Here is a 21,380-nt window from a genome sequence, read left to right on the forward strand (position 1 = left end):
GTCGTAGAAATTTTCAGACAACCATTTTTGACTTTTCCCAGAGGTGTGGCAAGGGGCCGAATCCTGCTGCCATACATACGGCCTACCATTGGCTACCCTTGTTATCCAGGGCTTGACTACAGTTAGCAACTCCACGAACAAAGCCCGAATTCCAATGCCAGGGTTCTTCAACACCTGTTCCTGCAGATTTGCGAGGAATTCTGCTGTACGAACGCAATCAGATCGTCTGCTAGGGATCTTTCTTCTTGCTACATCCTCGTAGTCACCATTGCAAGTCTCTAGTTCATGCCTGATTGTTTTTACTGTATTCAGGGAGCATTGGGCAGCAGTCGTAATATCCTTATTTTGATGGCGGGCACGAATCATCATGATACAAGTTATTCTCTTCCATGATTCAGGTGGGTTCCAGCTATCCATCCTTTCTGACATCTTGTATATGAATGAAGAATGGTCCAAACTTTTAAATGAAGAGAAGTGTGTGTTAATACATGTAACTTACGGAAAAATATAATTAATTATAAATATGTCAAATTTATCCCGAACACCCTGTATGTATATATATATATATATATATATATATATATATATTTATTTATTTGACTCATTTCTTGAATAGTATAGTTCTCATATTTTATTTCTTCTTTTAAAAACAATAAAACATTTTTTTTTCCTGATTTATATCTTGGATGAAAGATAATTTATTTTATTTTATATTTTCCCTTTTACTTTTAGCTTTCGGTCTAGTGAAGATTGCTTGTTAGAACTTCAGTTTCCCATCGCATCACTTGATGAAGTTAACATCTTGAAAGACAAATGCTATAATAAAGATGATGCAAACGAAGAATGCATAATTCCTCCTTCTCTGCATCTCAACAAAGTCTCACTTCTGAACAGTAGGTTATTAACATCTGTTGTAGATAAAAAAAGGGGGGGGATTCGTTTGTTACATGATTTCAACTGTGTTCACAATGAACGCAGACTGGTTATGTAGCTAAAACACTGTGAACACAGTTTAACTTTTCAATTACTTTTGGATGAGAAAAAAAGTAATTTGAGAAATTTCTGGGTTCTACTTAAAACAGTTGAATATTACTTAATTTGAATTCTTAATTTATAAATCAGTGAAATCTCTTCCCAACTGGTGAAAATAATAATAAAAACAGCAATTTCGAGACATCACTCTCTGAGAGAGTCACAATAGTGTTATGTTCACAATCATTTAGTTATCATTTCACAATTACAAAAATTTTGCTCCAACTTAAATTTTAAGATAAAATATCAATGCGACTTTACTATTATTTTTGTAATACTTACACTTTTATCCTTACTCATGATAACTTTGCCTTTCATTTCATAGTGTGTTTTGAATGAGTAGTGTATTTTGAATGTGTTTTGAATGAATAAATGAGCTAGTCTAGTTACAATGGACTTTTTCAAAAGAAAAATCATTCGCCCATTCCTTTTCAATATTCTTAAAATATTTTTACTTTATATAGCTGTCACGTGCTTTATTATACCTTATTGCATCATTCCTGTCTATTTTCCGATTTATTTCATTCATTAGGATACACCTTTCGTTTTCATTTATATGTGATGAAAATCAGTGGTATCTGGTTTTCATCATCCAGCATGGGAACTGCTCCCAGCTTAATTTACTGGCCTAAAACTCTACACCATATCTAGTCTCAATTTATAGCAGTGTTTCCAAATTACCTAATCTTTAGGTAATTTGAAAAGACCTGAATTCGAATCTCTAGGATTCAATGTACTTTAAAATGACTTTTCATTAGAAGGTGAGTTGGACAGCCTCTTGATGTGATAGCATGGTTTCCCACAAAATGGACAAATCTAGTTGGTGAACACAGAACAACTGGAAGACGTAATCTTGTGGTCTTAGTAACTTTTACCCTAATATTAGGTTTATAAAAAGTGTGACATCTCATCCACTTTGACGTTTTTCTATTCTCAATTAATTCTTCCCCTCCCCTTGTGTCTATTTCTTCACTCTCTGTTTCATGACAAAATATACAGCAAGTATATTTTGCTTCCACATTTTCAGACGTTTGTATAGTGCACTGTTTCACTCTCTTTCTTCATTTGCTGCATCGATACTCCACTACCTCATTATTGCCAATAGTACAACTTATTTTATTTTAATGTCAGCTACTTGAGGTCAGCAATAAGCAGGATAATGATCCGGCACAGGGAGATGCCATGCTAACACTTTCACAAATATCGATGCACTAAGAAGCTATTTGTTTGCGAGAGGGATACAATCCATTCGACCAGTCAGGATGGCTGTTAGATGAATAAGATTTATGAAAGTGTTTTAGATATCCGTTTGTTTATACTGTAAACAATGCTATAAAAGTAAACCAAAATATATTTAAAGCCGCTCAACAGAAAATTAGACTGTAATCACTTATGATAACTGAAAACGAATTGAACACGGTAATATAAAAATTCCTCAAGAAAGATAACATGCTTTTTTTCTGGCAACTATTCCAATTTTCGCAAATAATCCATGAGATTTATAAAGATGATAATGAAACTATGTATAGCTCAGTAGCCTGCCTGAGCGGTTTTTGCTTATTATTAAAAAATTACTTCTTTCATGCGTTGTGTTTTGGGTTGTTACCAGTTGTCTTTCGTATTTGTCAATTAAGAAACCAATTTCTCTCTCTCTCTCTCTCTCTCTCTCTCACACTCACTCTGTCTTTGTTTCTTATCCAAAATCTCTCAGTTAAATGTATCCATAGAAAACAGCTAATTAAATAACAAAGTAATACATTATGCAAAAACGTTAGTGATCGAGTGTAATTTCATACAATGGCAGTGGTGCTTATTAGTCGAAGTAGTAAACAAAAACCACTGCTATTGTATGAAATAATATTTTGTTATTAGATGTTGACATTATTCTAATGGGTGAATTACTGAAATGGCCGGATTTATGACAATGTTCTCGTTTTGTAGTTTCATTAATGATAATATCTTCCTTTGCCTGATTTTGATAATTAAGGAAATTGGATGTCTCTTTACATGTTAATATTTTGTATATTTTTTTCCGCCATTAGAAAGTTTGAAAATAGAATCTTTTTCTTCACGTCTCATAAGCAGAAAAAGAAGTAAATTCTATGCTTAATTTTTCATTGGTTAAAGGAGCAGCGATGGTGAATTTCCTTCTCTCTTATTATAACATTTAGGGCTAACTCAGTATTTCACGTTTCAACATCCATCGAACAATTTAATTTGAATGAATTTTTTTTTAAAAAAAGGTCGTGGATTAGTATTCCATTATAGGCAGGAATGCTTGTAAATGTCTTGGTTGATAGATGAATTTCATCGATATAAGTTCCCCACCACTATGTTCATCGAAGAAGCCTAAGCGGATTTCAAAAAAAAAAGACACGTGTTTGGTCTCTATTGGAAGTTTCCCCATTATCTGACCTTTTACTCGCTCTAATACTAATATATGATCTATTTGCAACATTCAGCACACGAGATTCATATGGGGCTCTGTAAAGTACCATCTTAAGTTATATTTTGTTAATTATACATCAATTGTTTTTAATTTCAGCAAGTTTCGTTTCTACAGACCCATGTGAAGAAAATATTCGTCCCTCATTCTGCAATGATAACGTTCATGATTGTATCTACGCAACAACAATCCAACCTAAACTGTCATGTGAATGCAAATCTGGATACAGGACTATTGATATTTTCAAGATCAGCAACGACGTGAACACTGAGTCCTGTTTAGGTTAGTATAGAATAATAAACGTTCTTCTGAAAACTCAGTCTTCAGCTCTTTAGACCAAAATATTAATATATGTTGAAATTCATCCATGACAAGCACATAATTTGCTTTGATTTTAACTTCTCTGTTATTAAAAATAGTTATCCACCTTAATCTTGAAAATATTTTCATTAATAGATTTTTATTCATTTAAATAATGAAAGTACTGTTGTGTAGGTCAGCAATTTAATTCATAATAATAAGAACTATTCTGATAAGAGTTAACCTGGTATGGTTTGACTAGTGGATAGTGTACCTACAGTCCAGCTAATAGGCCTGGACTGGAGTTGCACCGTGGACATAGCTGTTTGCCATTGTCTTTCGGGATGAATTCCGTAGTCCGGTGTGAAGATATTAGTCGGACCACCATCATGCTTTTGGAGGCGTAAAATGTTTGGCCTCTGGAGCAGGACTTCAGGATCATCTAAACATTAGACCACTGACTGTAGTAAATTCATTAAATTTAAGTTGTCGTGAAACTTGTAATTTTGAGCTTACCCAAGTAGCTATTGCGATACTTTACGCAGAGTGCAATAGCATTTCCTTAATCCTTATTTCAAGCTCACCGCAAAATATTTTCTGCAATCCATAAGAATTCTACTAGGATAGCTATTTTGTAATATACTTCCTAAAATACAGGAAGTATTTTAGGAAGTATTTTATTCCTGTATTTTATCACTTCCTGTGATTCCCCAGTTTTACCATTAGCACAATTTCATTTGCATAATGTATTTATATCTTGAAAGCACCTCCGTACTAGAGAAACTTAGTGTTTGCCCACTTGTTGATAACACTGGATTTTTAATTCTATCTTAAAACCAAGGGACTTTTATAAGAATGTTTATAAAGGTCCCTTGGTTTTAAGATAGAATTAAAGACAGATGAGTTAGTTTTATACTGAAGTGGTAGGGTTTTTAATTTTGCAAACCGTCAAAAGAACACATGCCATTAATAGATATAATACACTAGCTTTATAGCAATAGTTGCTTAGAGCATAATCCCAGTCATTACCTGGAGTTTTCACGAATTACCAAAATTTTTAGTTTAGAAATGCAATGAATATGAAAACACATCTTAATTCTTCAGCCAATCAAGCACTGGTAAAATCTAAATGTCAAAAACATACACATATTAGTATTGAAAATAAACCATAATGTCAAGTAATAACACATTAATTTAATGAACAAAATATTATAATTTAGTAACTAAAAATAAAATAGCACTTAAAAAAACATGTTCATTATATCAAATAATGTAATTATTTTAAATCCTTTCTACGATATATGACCTAATTTGTCATTTTTGATAAGCGGATAGAATGGGGTTGTATACGAATTATATATATATATATATATATTTTTTTTTTTTTTTTTTCCCGGCTGTACTTTAGAACAAGACGCAAGCGAGCTTAAGGTAAAGCATCACAGTGGCAACAGTGCTTTCGGCGGCAACCTCCCTCGGCAGTTTGTAATAGTGGACCTAGCAAATAATCTGAATCTCGAAGTGAATGATGACGACATAATTCAACTCAGCAGTCTCCCTCGGCAGTTGCCACATGTCTTCGACAGTTCCTCTGTTGATTTTGTGTTTGAGAAATAGGTTATCGTTAAATATTTTGCGATGTTTTGTGCAACATGGCCCCCTACACGCACAATCAAAAAACCTAGTGAAGAATCACAGAAAAAGTGGCGAGCAATTGATCTTGAAACGAAGTTGCAAGTTATAAAGCAATATGAAGCTGGTAAGCCCGTCAGTGTGATCGCACGTGACTTCGGATGGTCTCATTCTATAGTGATGACCATTTTGAAAAATAAGGATGAAATCGTAGAGGCTGTGAAAGGATCTGCTCTCATTAAATCGACGATAGTGACGAAGCAACGACAAGATCCTATCGGTGATATGGAAAAACTAGAGGACCTGAACCAAAAGCGCATACCTCTTAGTACTGTGACCATAACCGCTAAGACACCAAGTCTCTTCAATATGATGAAGGAGAAAGCAAAACCCCATTATGACTACGAATTCAGCGCTTCTTCTATTGGGTTCATAAGATTCAAGCAGCGTTTTGCGCTGCATAATGTGAAAATGTATGGGAATCTACAAGTGCAGAGAAGGCTGCTAAGGAGTTTGTGGAAAAAGTGGATAAAATTATTACTTAGGAAAATTATTTGACACTGCAAATATTTAATATGGATGAGACGTTGTTGTTTCGGAAAAAAATGCCCGAGCGGACGTTCATCCACAAAAAAGCTAAAATAGTTTTAAAACTCTTAATGCCGTGTTACGATTCTATTACCGGTAATATAGGTGGATATAAACTGAAACCATTTGTGATATGGCACAGTGAGAATCAACGAATCTTTAAAAGCATTAGGAAGCATACTCTCAGTTCATTATCGGAGCAATAAGAAGTCGTGGATGACTCAAAATTTATTTGAGGATGCCTTAGTCAACTGTTATGCGAGTGAAATAAATAGCTATTGTGTGAAATAAAATGTAGAATTTAAAATTTTATTTCTAGATAATGCCCTAGTTCATCTGTCTTTTACGTCTTATAGCGGTGATCTTCACCAAGTTCATGGTTATGTTTCTCCCTCCAAACACTAATTCATTGATCCGACCGATGGACCAGGGAATTCTTGCAGTGTTTAAGGCTTATTATCTACGGAGAGCTTTTTCACAAGCCATTTCTGCTACTAAAGGAAATGACCAGACTCTCATGTAATTCTGGAACGCATTCAATATTTATAACTATTAAAAATATTGCTGTGGCTTGGGACGAAGTGATCTCTCAATGCATATGGGTGGAATACGGAAAAAGACATTAAAATTTTCTGTGCTTGATTTTGGAAGTTTGTAATAGTGGATCTAGTAAACAATCTGAATCTTGAAGTGAATGATGACGACATAATTCAACTCATAGAAAGTTTCCCTGAAGAGTTGACCAACAAAGATTGGTCGAACTGGAGGAACAAGTATTGCAGAAGAGGATAAACGAGAAAAGGAACAGGGAAAAGAGAAACAGGAGAGGTAATTAAACAATTTACAGTGAAGAATCTCGCAGAAATGTTTTTTGCAGTTAGCGATGTTCTCAAAATGGCTCAAGACATGGACCCCAATGTTGAACGTTACTTAATAATAGAAACGAAAGTACACGATGCGTTTGCTTGCTATGAAGAAATTTATGATGAAAAGAAGAAGAGGAATAAGCAAAGCACATTGGATATTTTCATCAAAAAAACAAAGGTTACTCCAGAAGAGCCACAGCCTGATCGTTCACACAGGGAAGGTAATGAAGTTGTGATTATGGAGGAAGATTTGGGTGATTATTCTCCTGTTTTATAGTGGCGGTAACACACAGTGCAGTTTTATAATAAGGTTTAAAAATTAAAATGAGAGTATACTTATTACTGTTAAATCCCTAACCCCTATAACTCTTTTGATTTAGTCTATCGACTTACGTCCTGCATTTTAGTAGTCATTGTAGACTGTTATATTATACATTTTTAATTGTCTTTTAGATGTGAATGAATGTCAGGAGATGTATAATGCATGTCAGAGATTCTCAGAATGTGTTAATCTCCCCGGTACCTATGAGTGTAAGTGTATAAAGGGTTACAAACCTGACAACCGCTCGGATCCTAAACATAAGGATTGTGTTGGTAAGTATGAGTTTACATTCACTCTGTTTAGAGTTCTAAATTGGAAAATCAAAAAAAAAAAAAACAATAATGAATTTAAAAATTAAAATTAAAATTTTTGTTTTAGTTGAAATGAAGTGGAACATTTCACTTGGGTTTCTTAAATTTCAGTACATTGCTGAAAACGATATACCAAAAAACTTCTAATTTCTTATTACGGTGTTTATCAATCACACGACAATAGTAGGAAACAACTGATCAGTAAACTCTCTCTCAGATATTGACAGTTAAACGACGTCTAAATTTCATTACACGTGTCAAATTTAGAAATTTTCCACTGAACAAAACTACCTTGGAACAAACTAGTTCAAAACTGTATAATATTTCAGGTGGTATACGTGCGTTACATTTGCAGTTATTAAGCACAGTCGCAAACTGAATTCACTATATAAAGAATTTTATGGATAGCGAATCTTAGAGATTAAGATATGTATGAACTGATTGAAATACACTGGAACAGTATCCGTTGATTGACCAACAAGTATCTAGTTACAACTTGAAGGCATTAAAATCATAAATAGGTGAATATTTCATATGGACTGACAGCGAGGATCATGTTATTCATTAGTCAAAATCGCATTTTAGATACACTGAAGTTGATTGTGTAATTTGCTCGTTGACGATTTTATTAAGAGCTAAAGTTATTTATTCATTCCACTGTTATGTTGTAATGATGAGAAGCTTTAAATAAAACTGAGGAGCATACTTGAGGAATTAATAAATTAATAACAGTGAAATGAACTGTTGGTTGTGAGGGTTCTTATTGATTCAACGAGAGAGAGAGAGAGAGAGAGAGAGAGAGAGAGAGAGAGAGAGAGAGAATTTTTCTGTAAATTATCTTGAAACACCTGTATATTTGATTTCGCTGCATGCAGGCTTGTTTTTAATCTTACGGTTATTAATGATACATGAACTTAATAAAAGTGAAAGTCGCAATGATATTTGACAAACCACTTTGGCACACTAACGACAACATCGCAAGACGCATTATCCTGCTAGAATACATCAGGGAAGACAACCACAGTGAACGAGTATATTTGATCAGCCACAGTAAATAGGGTAGGGTGCAGCATTCATACTGCTACCAATGGATATAAGGCTGCAAGAAATTCCCAGCGAAACATCCCCCATACTAGTGCTGCCACTTCCAATATATGGGATGATTCTTCTCCCCAGGGTTTACCTAACTCTCCATCTACCGAACACACGGCACAGCTAAAAATGAGATTAATTCAAAGAAGCAACTCTTTCTAGTTTCAGTGTTCGATGACTGTTTTCAGATGAAAACTGTAGACGTAGTCGATGATTAGGAGTAAGCATGGGTATTTTGACTAGGCTTCTACTTTTGAGACTCATAAGAAGAAGAACGTTGTCTTGGATTATGGCATGGAAAACGCCCTCGCTAGTCTCCTGTTGAATTAGTCAGCCGTTTCATAAGTTTCCATTTATGGAAACTTATGAAACGATGAATACTGATAATGATAATGATGATGATAATGATTCATCGGTAATCATTATTCATCAGGAGCATCGATGAGGCATGAGCGCCCACCATTGGCCCAACGACTGCTGTTCTAATGTCTCCACCCTTCCACTCTTAATAAACCTTATTTACAGCATTCCATGAACAATCTACAATATTGGAAGTTTCCTGGATAGTTTCAACTTTAACAAGTAGCCTACAATCATGCGCTTTTCGAGGCCCGCCATACCACGTCCCTTTCCGATGTCTATGAGCACCTTTAAATGAAAGAAATTCACACATCCAGCATCACGCACATTGGCTTTCATCATGATACAGATGTCACCTGGAGGAATTAGAATGCGAAATAACGGGGATGATGTTAATGCGAGGGTTGTAAGTAAAGTAGTGGCAATATGTGCAAAAATGTGAAACAGTTTTTTTTTTTTAATTTTAATTAAGGGGATATTAGATCCCACATTAGACTATTACACTTTTTTATAAAATCTTTATCAAGTAGCTTTATTTTTATCCTCCTACATGTTTCGCCAATCTGTTTCTATTGGCATCCTCAGGGAATACAAATCAGTAAGCACAAAATGAAGGTTACAGACTAGGTTATAACCGATGGTTCTAAATCATACAAAAATTGGTATTGTGCGTGACAATGTGCGTGTCTCGTTGATTTATTCGTGATGACTCATGACGTAATTGTTATGAAAGTTCATTTCTTTGATATTTAATGATCTGATAAAAGTTTTCCAAATTTCTGATAAAATTAGACCTTGATTCTTGTTTAGGTTTTCAGTTTTACGGACGACTGTAGCTGCTTCTTTAAAGGTTCTTGAATGGTAGTTATCTTCTATGTATGGCATAAGGCTCTTATCCCACTCAATGTGATGGTTAGTAGAGGCAAAGTGGCATGAAAGGCCTGAAATGTCTTGTCTGTTATTTCTGACATATCCTATGTGTTCTTTCTTTCTCGTTTCGAAGCTTCTAGATGTCTGACCTACGTAACTAATACCACATGAGCAAGGAATATTATATACTCCAGAGTATTTGTAGAATGGGTGAGGATCTTTCGGTGATCTTAAAAATTTCCGAATAGTATTGATTGGTTTGAATGCCACTCTGATCTTGTATGGTTTTAAAAGGTTAGCTAATTTTTCCATAAATTTGGAAAAATTTTATCAAATCATTAAATATCAAAGAAATGAACTTTCATAACAATTACGTCATGAGTCATCACGAATAAATCACGTTAACGAGACACGCATATTGTCACGCACAATACCAATTTTTGTATGATTTAGAACCATCGGTTATAACCTAGTCTGTAACCTTCATTTTGTGCTTACTGATTTGTATTCCCTGAGGATGCCAATAGAAACAGATTGGCGAAACATGTAGGAGGATAAAAATAAAGCTACTTGATAAATATTTTATAAAAAAGTGTAATAGTCTTATGAATAATTGTCAAGAAAAAATTCAACAGATAGATCCCACATTGTTTTAAAACCGAATAAGAAACTCAAAGATTGGAATCAGAGAGTTTCATGCCGAATATAGTATAAAAAACTATAAAAGTATCGGCGAATACTAGCGTGAGCTAATGCAAGTAGTCCTAGAGCGTAGTACAAACACGGGCAACTCGTTGCAAAGGTGGGTAAGGTTCTGATCGCTAATCTTTGAGTTTATTATTCGGTTTTAAAGCAATGTGGGATCTAATATCCCCTTAATTTAAATAATGTTTATATATCGCCGAAATGAAGCCTGTTGGCTCTTTATATTTAAGTGAAACAGTTTATTTATCCAGTCCATACAATTGTGGTAGACGCAAATTGCAAACTGAATAGCATCAGCAGCATGTTGCCTGTTGATATCACTGATATCAACACTGCGACCTACTACTCGAATCAGTAGTATAGTGCGACCTACTGCTCGAAGAACCTCTTGCACATCGCGAAACCGCAGACCTCTGATAGGTTTTTCATTTTGGGGAACAAGTCGAAGTCGCAAGTACTCATATCTAGAGAATACGGAACATGTTCCAATACTTCACATTGCCAACTGCCAACATCTCCATCAGAAATGGCAAAATTATCCTGCGCCAAACACAGTGGAGAACTCCTGAAAAAAATGTGCTCATTAAAACTGGACGCAAGTGGTGCTCCAGAAATCGTCGATATACTGTGCTTTAACAGTTTGCCCTTAGGAGACAGCATGATGAAGAAGAATGACATCCTGAACGTTGTAAAACTATCGGCATGATTTTAACTTTGCTGGGATTCTTGTGAAATTTGTTTTGGACTGGGTGATTCTACAAAATATATAGTAGAATTTTAAATAGCAAACTAATGAAATATTCCGAAAATTTTATTTTAGAAGTACAGAAAGGATTTAGGAAAGGACGATCATGTACAGACCCGGCCTTTTGCCTAAAATTAATAATAGAGAAAAGAAGAGAATACAATTTAGAAACACATAATACATTTATTGACTTTGAAAAAACATTTGACAAAGTTAAAAGAAGCATTTTATTTAACATATTAAAAGAAAGACAAATACCAAATAATATCCTAAAGGCTATCACAAGTATATATGAAAATAATCAAATACAAATAAGATTAAATCATAAGCTATCATATGCGAGAGAGATAAACCAAGGGGTCGCCTCTCAGCAACTCTTTTTAATATTTACCTAAATGAAATAAAATAAAATGGAATAAAAATTTACATCAAGGAATTAAACTTTCTCCTACTATGAACTTACACACTCTCCTCTTTGCCGACGACCAAATAATAATTAAAAATTCTAAAGATAACTGACAGAAAGTTATTTTAGATCTAAATGAGATATCCAAAGATTATAGTATGATAATATCAACAGAAAAATCAAAAACTATGGCCTTTAAAGGACAAGATCCAGCAAGAACTAAAATAGTAATGGATAACAAGATCTTAGAACAGATGAATTCATTTAACTATCTTGGATGTATGATCACATATGAAAATGAAAACGATATACCACAAATATTGCAAAATATTTAAAAATAACAGGTGTAATTAACTCTATATTTAAACCAAACCTAGTTCAAAAACAAACCAGACTAAAAGTATACAATACATTAGCCCTACCAGTCTTATTGTATGGAAGTGAAATCTGGACAATAAAACAAAAAGACAAGCAAAGATTAATAACAGCAAAATCAAGTTTATGAGAAAAACTGCAAGGTATACTCTATTTGATCACAAAAGAAACGAAGAAATTATAAAGAATTGAACCAAGAATCAGTAATAGAAAAAATTAAAAAATATAAACATAAATGGATGGAACATGTTCAAAGAATGAAAATAGAAAGATTACCAAAATAATCCTTAAAGTACAAGCCATTAGGAAAAAGAAAATCAGGACGTCCTCTTAAAAGATTCAACGATGACTTCTGAGGCCGGAGAAGGCCACGCTAGGCCTAAATCCTTGATATCCATGATGATGATGATGATGATGATGAGTCTGAATGGTACCATTCTGTGGATTGTCTCTTCAGTTCAGGTTCATAAGTCCATGCCCAGTTTCATCAATAGCTACGATACGATTCAGAAATGAATCACCCCCTCCCCCTTTGTTTTCGTATCGTGCCAGATGGAGGCCAGCAACCGCGTACCTGTGCCATTTTTGCATATCATATAAGTGATGTGAAACACAACGAGCTGAAATATTGTGCATAACGAGCCTCTCTTTTTAGGATAATCTAGGAAGCTAGTTTCCTGAGCCAAGTGGCGTACAGCCCTTCGCTGATCAACTACGAGGAGGCCACTAACAAACTCAATATGTTCATCTGAAATGGCGCGTCATCCTGCATGGCGATTTTCATTCGGGTAATCTCGCCCTGAACGAAATGCACTGAGCCTCTTTCCGACAGCTCGGTATGGTAGGACACTGTCGCCATAGGCTTTCCAAGGCTATAAAAACAGTCGCTCGCAGTTCTACTTCATGCAACCCAGACCTTGATTCACGATCGATTTTCTAATCTTGATAACATATCTTAGAGCATTGCACATTGAGACGTTGACTTTAACCAATTCCCACACATAGACACATGTTAGAATGGGCTGCGCATGCACAGTACATATGTACTGCGTATGCACAGTACATACAGCTAACGCCTCTCTCTCTCTCTGTCAAGAGCAACATATGATTTACCAATTACGTCTCCTGACGATGTTGTTACTACATTATTTACAACCATCGCAATTTGAATAAACTATGCACAAGTAATCTATGCAAAGATGGACTTCGGAAATGAAACACTCTGCAGTATTTGTTACTGTTTGTTTTTTAAAGGTATTTTAACGTTTTGTATTTGTGCTTTTATCCAGAATGACTTGTTTTGTAAATGCCAATGCTTTTAGATAGTTGAAATAAATCCTCATATTTCTCTCTTGTATTTATTATTGTAGATATGTGCAGTTCAGAAATCTGCTCAAATAATGGTGAATGCATGAAAAATAACTTGACAAACCAGTTATTCTGCAAGTAAGTTACGTTTTAATACAGTTTTATAAATGCTTATAAGAATTCCCTGGTATGATATGGCATATAATAACGAATAATCCATATTTTGGTAGGTGCAGGGAAGGATTTTCAGGATCAGATTGCAAAAGAATGGTGAAGAAACAAGGTTAGTAAATATGAGCAACATGCATTTTTACCGGCATAATAATAAAATAACAAACTACCAGAACCAATCCAATTCGAGCAGCATTTATCCACCAAAATACTTTCACGTGCTGAATATAGTTCAAATTCTCAGTACGCTGTTATTATTTAGATTTAAGATATTTCATTCATTAAGATTTAAGTCATTATAAGCCATTATAAGTACAGTGGTAACTTATCGTCTTAGAGCTTATTCTCATTTCGTTGAGTTCAAAAGGAATTAAGTGTTCCCTTGAGCACAAATAGTATTCAAATGAGAATCATTACCTATTCTAAATCTTTGAAATTATCATTCATTCCTTATTTATGGATGACTCTCACCCACGTCCTTTCGTGGGTGAGAGTCATCCATAAAATAAAATAAAATAAAATAAAAACATATAGCACATTAGTAGCATGGATAAGCCAAGAATTTTTCAATTTTTTTAAATTTTGTTTAAAATGTTTAAACAAAAGTCTTTATTTTTTATTTTAAAATATTTATTAAATTTTTATTTAGAATTTTTTATTTAATTATTAAGACGCTTTAGGCTTCCAATGAGAGGGAATGAGTTAAACAAATAGAATTGAAATTTTAAATGAGATATGGATCACAGTATTTCTAAACTATTTCTCATTTTTGTTTCATAGACGATGAGAAGGCAGTCATCGTTGGAGCGGTACTAGGCGTTATGTTGGTTATTTTCATCACTGTCGGTGTATTTGTCATTGTTAGGTACGTAAAGAAACGTGTTTTATATGATTCTTTCTTTCTTTCTTTTTTTTTTTTTAAATTTGAAACATATTGATTCCTTTTTATAATTCAGTGTTATACAATGAAATTTCTCTCATTTTTCAAAAATATACGTTTTATATGTGTTTATAAAATATGCATGAAGTGATTAACACATCGCTTAATCTTCGGTATTCTGGCTAAATAGAGAAAACATCGTAATGCTGTTTTATTTCTTGATATATCATTAACCACTACATTCAAGAAATAAAACATCACAAGTAACCAAACAATTACATTTGGCTCGATTGGACATTTCTTCCACGCTATCTCGTAGATCAACGAATATGACTCTTGTTTTAATTGCTAATAGCAGATAAACTATGGCGCATTCATTTTGGACTTCATATACTTAAGGCATATAAAACTTACGATGTTTTAAACATTGTGCCAAATCAAGTTTAGGAGCAAATGAGCCCAAAATATCCTTTAAGTTATAGCCGAAATTTAAACGGCAATTACCTTTGATCTCATTTTCAGTATATATCGAAAGAACTGATACTTCTCAACATCACCTCGTTAGAAAGACATAAAATATTATTATACTTTGTAATTTCTCGATTGGTCATTAGTGTGAGCTGCTCTTTTCATAGCGTATTGAAAGACGAGATCAGATCTCCGAATTCAATATACACATATGCATATTCAAAAGTACAGCCGAATTTGGATATTTTCAATGAGTTCAACATTACAGATGAAAAGATGGGATGTACTATTCACTCTGTAGTAGTACCGTCTCTTGATGCAGTCGCATATAGCTGATTATAAGTGGAGTATTTAGCTCTCATATCCACTTCTCTTAACTTTGAATGTTTGCTTTTATAGATATATATATATATATCTCACTTCCGAACCCAAAATTTGAAAATTCCATTTTTTTAATCCTATACGAGAGGCCTAAAGAACTATTATATGACAGTACCATTTACGGGCAAGAGAAATAGAAGGTTGTTTGTTTATTTGTTTTTTGAAGAGTTTGAGGTCGCATGCATAGTGGAAAATTCAACGGAAACGACTCGTACAAAGAATAGAAGTATGCGGAATTAAGTAAGAAGATGAATGGATGGTTCCATGGGTATGGAGCTGAATGATATACGGATGTAGAGTAGCTAACTCGTAACTAAATAACTTAAGTAGATAACTCTTGTTCGTACATGATCAGAGGGAATTGTATAGGTCAAGAAGTTTTTCTATTTTTTATTAATTTTGAATATTTGGCAGCTTGTTTAGTTAAGCAGCGTTCATGCAAATGCCTATAGAAAAGACAATACAGAAAGAGAGAGATTCTTAGTGTTACATGAAATTCATCGCCTCGTTTGAGACCAACATCCCTTTTATTGGAGGTCTGAACAGAGTGCGTGAAAGCAACATACAAATATGATTTTAAAGACTGTAGCACAGCATGACCAATACATGTGAATAAGAGAACTATTTATAAAGAATAGCAACCATTCAAGTTCAAGTCCCGTTTTGATTTACCTTTAATACGTCCATATTTAAAGTTGATGAAAAGTTATTTTATCATGGAATATTTTAACGAGGGGGTGACGATATTTTTCTTAAGTCATGGAAAAAGGATATTTTAATATTTTGATTAAAATTAAATTGTTAAAAATTTAATTTTAATTAAATTAAAATTAAAATTTCAGTAAATTTTATCATCTTAATTTTTTCGACCAACCAACTGCAAATCGTATTCAGAATATAAACATCTGAAGATAAGATAAAATAACCGTTTATTAAAGAGTTACCTTTTAGGCTGAGAATGTTATTACAAATAAATGAACCATGAACTAATATGATATATGATAATAATAGGACGATAACGTCTTGTCAACTTTCAACGTCTTGCTGAAGTCATTAAAAACAACCCATTATGAATAGCACTTCTTAATACTGACCAATTAAAATATTCGTTTTTGAAAGTTTAACATTCTTACTACATCATTATCTAATTCGTTTTTTTTTTCTATATGGAAAGGTTTAGAGAGAAGCTGAAAAGTATTTACCCAGTTCGTCTAAGACAAGAAAAAGAAATGGTAAGAAATCAAATTACGGTTATTGGCTTCTTTAATCCATGCTATACTTTAAAGTTTCTTCAGAGTAAGTTATTAACTTTGGAAAACCAAGTAAGGGAAAACTCTAGAAAACGACAGTGGCTAGAACTCAATATATCTTTTTCAGGCTGCCCGAAGGTCAAAGAAGTTACCATCAGATTAATCAATGCATTAAAGATTAATGCATTTAAAGAAATGCTATATTATTAAATTATTATTATTATTTCAACCTGGATACCGAGTGGGCAGCGTCTCCAATCTAACTACAGGCTGAATTTAAATTCCACAAAATCTTTGCTGTTTGAGAACGTCGTTAGGTGGAAAATTATTTTTATCACCATTGAGAAATAATTACATCGATTATTAGAGAAACGACGTGGCTCAAGTTCATTGTTTAGCTCTGTAGAGCAGGGCTGCAGATTTTATAATTCATATATGATATGGATTACAACTATGATGATAGTTAGGCTAAGGGTAATCTGGAAATCCATTTCAAATGTGATTAACCTTTTCGTTAAATTAAACAAAGTTGTTTTGTGTAAAGTCCATATTTCGCTAATCAATAATAACACTTGTCTTATATAACTCAAATCATTAATTGGAAAAAGTTGTTTTATTGATCTTTCTTCTAGTATTTTCTTACTTTCATTAATTTTTGTCTTTCATTAAACCAATAATTTTTGGTTTTCATTTATATAAATAATATACCACATTCTAAATAAATCATGCATATAAATAATATTCACATAATAAATAATGTACATATCTGAGATTGCTAATATTTACTGCATTAACTTATCGGGGTAATTGGAGTTAATTGAGGAAAAAATGAAACAGGGATCATTAAATTCTTCCTCTTTAATTTTTTTCTCTATTATTGATTTCGACTCGTCGACATTATAACGACGGATAATGTATGTTTTCAATCACACTCCTGCTTTAATTGGTAACCCTTTATTTCTTCTAATATTCCTTCTAATATTTGTGTTGTAATTATAATAAAACATTTTGTATAATTCGACATCTTTTGCCGTTTTATGTGTTTCAGAAAAAAAATGCAAGAGTTTAATATGTCGCATTATGATTAATTCCTAGGCAGAATGAATATTCCACGATGTATGCATTCAACAATATTTCAATAATTGTTCATTCATCATCATCATCATCACGAACCATGGGCTCACTGCCCGTTGATGTCTGATGCCTGTTTCACTATCTTCTTCCACCTTTCTTTGTCCAGTGCACAGTGTCGCAGTTGTACACCCATTCCACACCAGTCTTTTATATCGTCTATGCATTCTCTGTATGGTCTACCTTCTATTTAAACCATCCAAAATACCAAACATAAATGTCTTTATCTTCCGGTCCTCACTCATTCTACAGATGTGTCCAAATAATTGCAGCCTCCTTGTTATAATTTTCTGCATTAGATTCTGTTTTGATTGTATCTTTTGATAGAGTTCTTCATTGGTGATTTTCTGTATCCCTCATATTCTTAGAATCTTCCTGTAACAAGTTCTTTCAAATGCCAAACTTCTTTTTCTTGATTCCTTATTTATTATCCACGTTTCAGATCCGTGCAGTACACCGCTGAAGATGCATGTTTCCAGTACTCTTAGTTTTGTTTGCAGACTGATTACTTTACTTTTTCAGATGTTATCCATGGCCTTCAGATTTGTTCTTCCTTTTGCAATCCTGATCTTTATTTCTTTTTTACAGTCCAAGTCATGTGTCAGTTTACTTCCCAAATATGTGAATTGTTCTACATTTTCTATATCAGTTCCATCCACTTGTATCTTTTGTTTCATGTTCTTCTCATGCTTAGTAATTGTTCATTACTAAGCCTTTACTTCTATATTGTTAGGCATAGCAAATGTTTTGTAATTGTATCATTGAGGAATATGATATCTGGGAGAGCATAATTATACATGAATGCAGTTCCTTCGCCATTTCTCCTGTATTGCATATATTCTTCAAAAATTTATCAATTGTTTAATAGAATCGTTGATATATTTTATTGGGTTTGAAAGTAAGCCTATTGTTCCCAATGTTTCATTTATTTTAAAGTTTGAAAGGCATCATACTTCTTCCAGTATTCTGAGACAATAACCGTTTACGTGCTGCATCACGTAATTTCTGGATACGTGTTCAATGTATTCTATATATATTTTATTTTCTTCATGCAAGATTTGATTTCTACTGATTTTTTTTCTTATATGTCCATTCAATATTATTTTTTCATCTATATAATTTATTTCTATTATATTATTTATTGCCTCTAGCTATTCTATTTCAAACTTTGCAATTTCTTCGTGGCACTAATTATTTCTTTGGAATCAATAAGTTTATTTTCGATTTCCTTTTTTAAGACTCTATATTGTTATACAGTACATTCGTATTCTCGTTCTTCATCCCCTTTGTCTAAGATGGACATAATGACTTTTGGTTAACTCACCTGTGTTCAGATCTCGTGAACGAAAAGAATCTTTACAAAACGTTCAAAATAAACGGCAAGCTAGTCGGTCTCTGTTCCTGTGAAGCAGCTTAAGAGGTAACTGACACTAGAGATTTGTTCACTTTCGCAGTATTTTCAAATAATCCAACTCAGGTGATCTTCTCTGCCATTAAGTCCATTATTCCTTTTGTCATTCTCACGTTTTCATTTCCTCCGTTCAGTTTTTGAATTCTTAGATTAACTGCGTCATACTACGTCCTGTTTCGTATCAATACTGAGGAATAATGACAGAATTTGTTTATAAGTTGTTTCTTAGTTGTTTTCCTTGGAGAGTTACCTGCTGTGCAGTACTTTTGTTGTTAATACAATTCTAGAGATAATGTTTTATTTCTAGTCTCCACTGGGAATATATTTTTGAACCCCACACTGATCAGTATAATTCGTTTTGATTCCTTCCTAATTATTTCAGCTAGGCTATATCCTAGGGCTTTTTATACATAATCTCTTCCAAGAAGGTGACACTAATAAACTTTATTTAACTAAATTCGATGAATTCAATTAAATTCAATGAGTGAATAAAATATGAATTAAATTAATCGTCATTCCCTTATTTTTTTTCAACCCTTTTCCAGCGGATTAGCAACAGTCAGAACTGAACCTCACCTAATTTGCATTACAGTCTCCTGCAGTGATAATATTTTCATACTATTTTATAGGCAGGAGATTAATGAAATTGTGTACTATGATTTCATTAATCTGTGTCCTAATTTGCATTCGCCTTTATCCAATTAGCAACATTTTCAGGATATTTAGAATTTGTATCCGTGCACATTCCTGCAAACAATCCATTACCTATTTCTTGTTTACTTCTAAAGCCAAAGAAGTTTCAGTTGATCATTAAGAGGAAAATATTGATGGGTTTTTTATTTCACTCATTTTTGTTCTCCTTGTAACAGTAACCGCGGCCTATATTTAAGGGATTAATCTATTCGAGATTTTTTCGCAACACTAAAGCAGACCAATATTTGCTTTGGAGCCCTATTCTGGATTTCTTAATTCATTGTTTCGATGAGATGACGCATTCCCAGCTTTGCATTTTAAGTATTATAAATTATCATTTAAAACTGTAAACATTGTAGTTTTACTGCTATAGTTTTAATACATAGTAATAATAACAATAATAATAATTTGAGTGTGAATACGTTTCGCTCTGACCTCATTTTGATAACTGCCAACTACATATTTTACATGTTATTTGAATATTAAGGATGGTAGTATTTCTGTACTAGAAAATTATTATTGAAATATTAATGGTTTATTTTTATAATAAATAGTTTATTTATTTTTATTATTTTTTTACAACAATTGTAGAGAGAAGTCGCTTCTGATGAGGCAGGCTTCGAAAACAAAACGTATGATGAGCTCACGAACGCTACCGTTGGTATATGATGGTTATTTCCTAAAGATATGATGACGATAATCCACGAGCCAGCTGGATAACCTCTTCTTACTTATTTTTAGTATTGGGGAAGCCTTTAATGTAACGCACAACTAAACTGACATAAATATACTGAACAACTGTACACCAATACGATGAACTTCTAGAAAATGTAGCATTCTGAATACTTTGTATAAATCAATAAGTGCGGATAATAAAATATGATTTGTTTCGTATTTTTAGAATATTATTTTTCAAAATTACACACATTTGCGATATAAGTAAAAAGTGATATTTTCCACATAAGGCAGTGCATCTTGTTATCATTAATCCTTTCTTGTTATGGCAGAATAGATTTTAAAACCTTTGTTTGCAAATAGTCGCCGTTCTGCAAAACAATTTTCAATCGCTTTTATCTTGGACATCTTGGATGGATCTCCAATTTAGGACGAATTCATCTTTTAAGGAAAAGAAAAAATAGAGCATTCATGATTTTTCTCTAGGAATAATCATGAATGCTTACAGTACTTTTCATACAAGAAAATTCTTCACATTTATATTTGTTAGGATTTTCAATTATATTCTTTTCATAAATATATTTAAGATTATTTTTTATTTCCTGTCACACTGACTTCACCAGTAAATATCATTGACCTTTTACCTCTATCATAGAATGACGATTATCTGGTGAGGTAACAAAAAATAAGTTCTTTAATAGATACTGAAGGTTAAGAAATCGTGAATGCACTTACATCTTCTGTGAAAATAGATTATGCTTATTTTAGAAACAGATCTTGCCTAGAATACACATATCTCTCCTTCGTCATCATTGATCCTAATAAAATATTCGAATAAAAAAAGGGACATTAAAATCATCCAAGTGACAAACTTCAGTAAAGTGTATGAGAAGTGTACATCATTTAACCCAAGTCACATCTTTTCATATCATTCTATCAGTGAAAGGGTTGTAAATCTTTTC

The 21,380-nt window shown here is 33.2% G+C and overlaps 1 protein-coding gene across 3 annotated transcripts in view; it reads left to right on the forward strand.

The window, feature by feature from the left end:
- Nucleotides 1–20,637, forward strand: part of LOC150110345 (uncharacterized) — a 51,934-nt gene extending 31,297 nt beyond the window's left edge. For 2 of the 3 annotated variants that reach the window (XM_090393140.1, XM_090393123.1), the window contains exons 5-12: nt 733–893; nt 3,578–3,760; nt 7,318–7,458; nt 13,421–13,496; nt 13,589–13,641; nt 14,310–14,394; nt 16,433–16,490; nt 20,335–20,637. In XM_090393140.1, the coding sequence (XP_090249266.1) occupies nt 733–893; nt 3,578–3,760; nt 7,318–7,458; nt 13,421–13,496; nt 13,589–13,641; nt 14,310–14,394; nt 16,433–16,490; nt 20,335–20,412 (835 nt within the window). In that variant the 3' untranslated portion in view covers nt 20,413–20,637. The remainder of the gene's footprint in view (nt 1–732; nt 894–3,577; nt 3,761–7,317; nt 7,459–13,420; nt 13,497–13,588; nt 13,642–14,309; nt 14,395–16,432; nt 16,491–20,334) is intronic. The other variant, XM_090393131.1, reaches the window with a different exon arrangement.
- Nucleotides 20,638–21,380: the final 743 nt, after the last annotated feature.

Source organism: Typopeltis vanoorti, chromosome 1 (genome assembly GCF_054136105.1).
Source record: "Typopeltis vanoorti isolate ZY-2024b chromosome 1, IOZ_Tvanoo_1.0, whole genome shotgun sequence".
Classification (NCBI taxonomy): domain Eukaryota; kingdom Metazoa; phylum Arthropoda; class Arachnida; order Uropygi; family Thelyphonidae; genus Typopeltis; species Typopeltis vanoorti.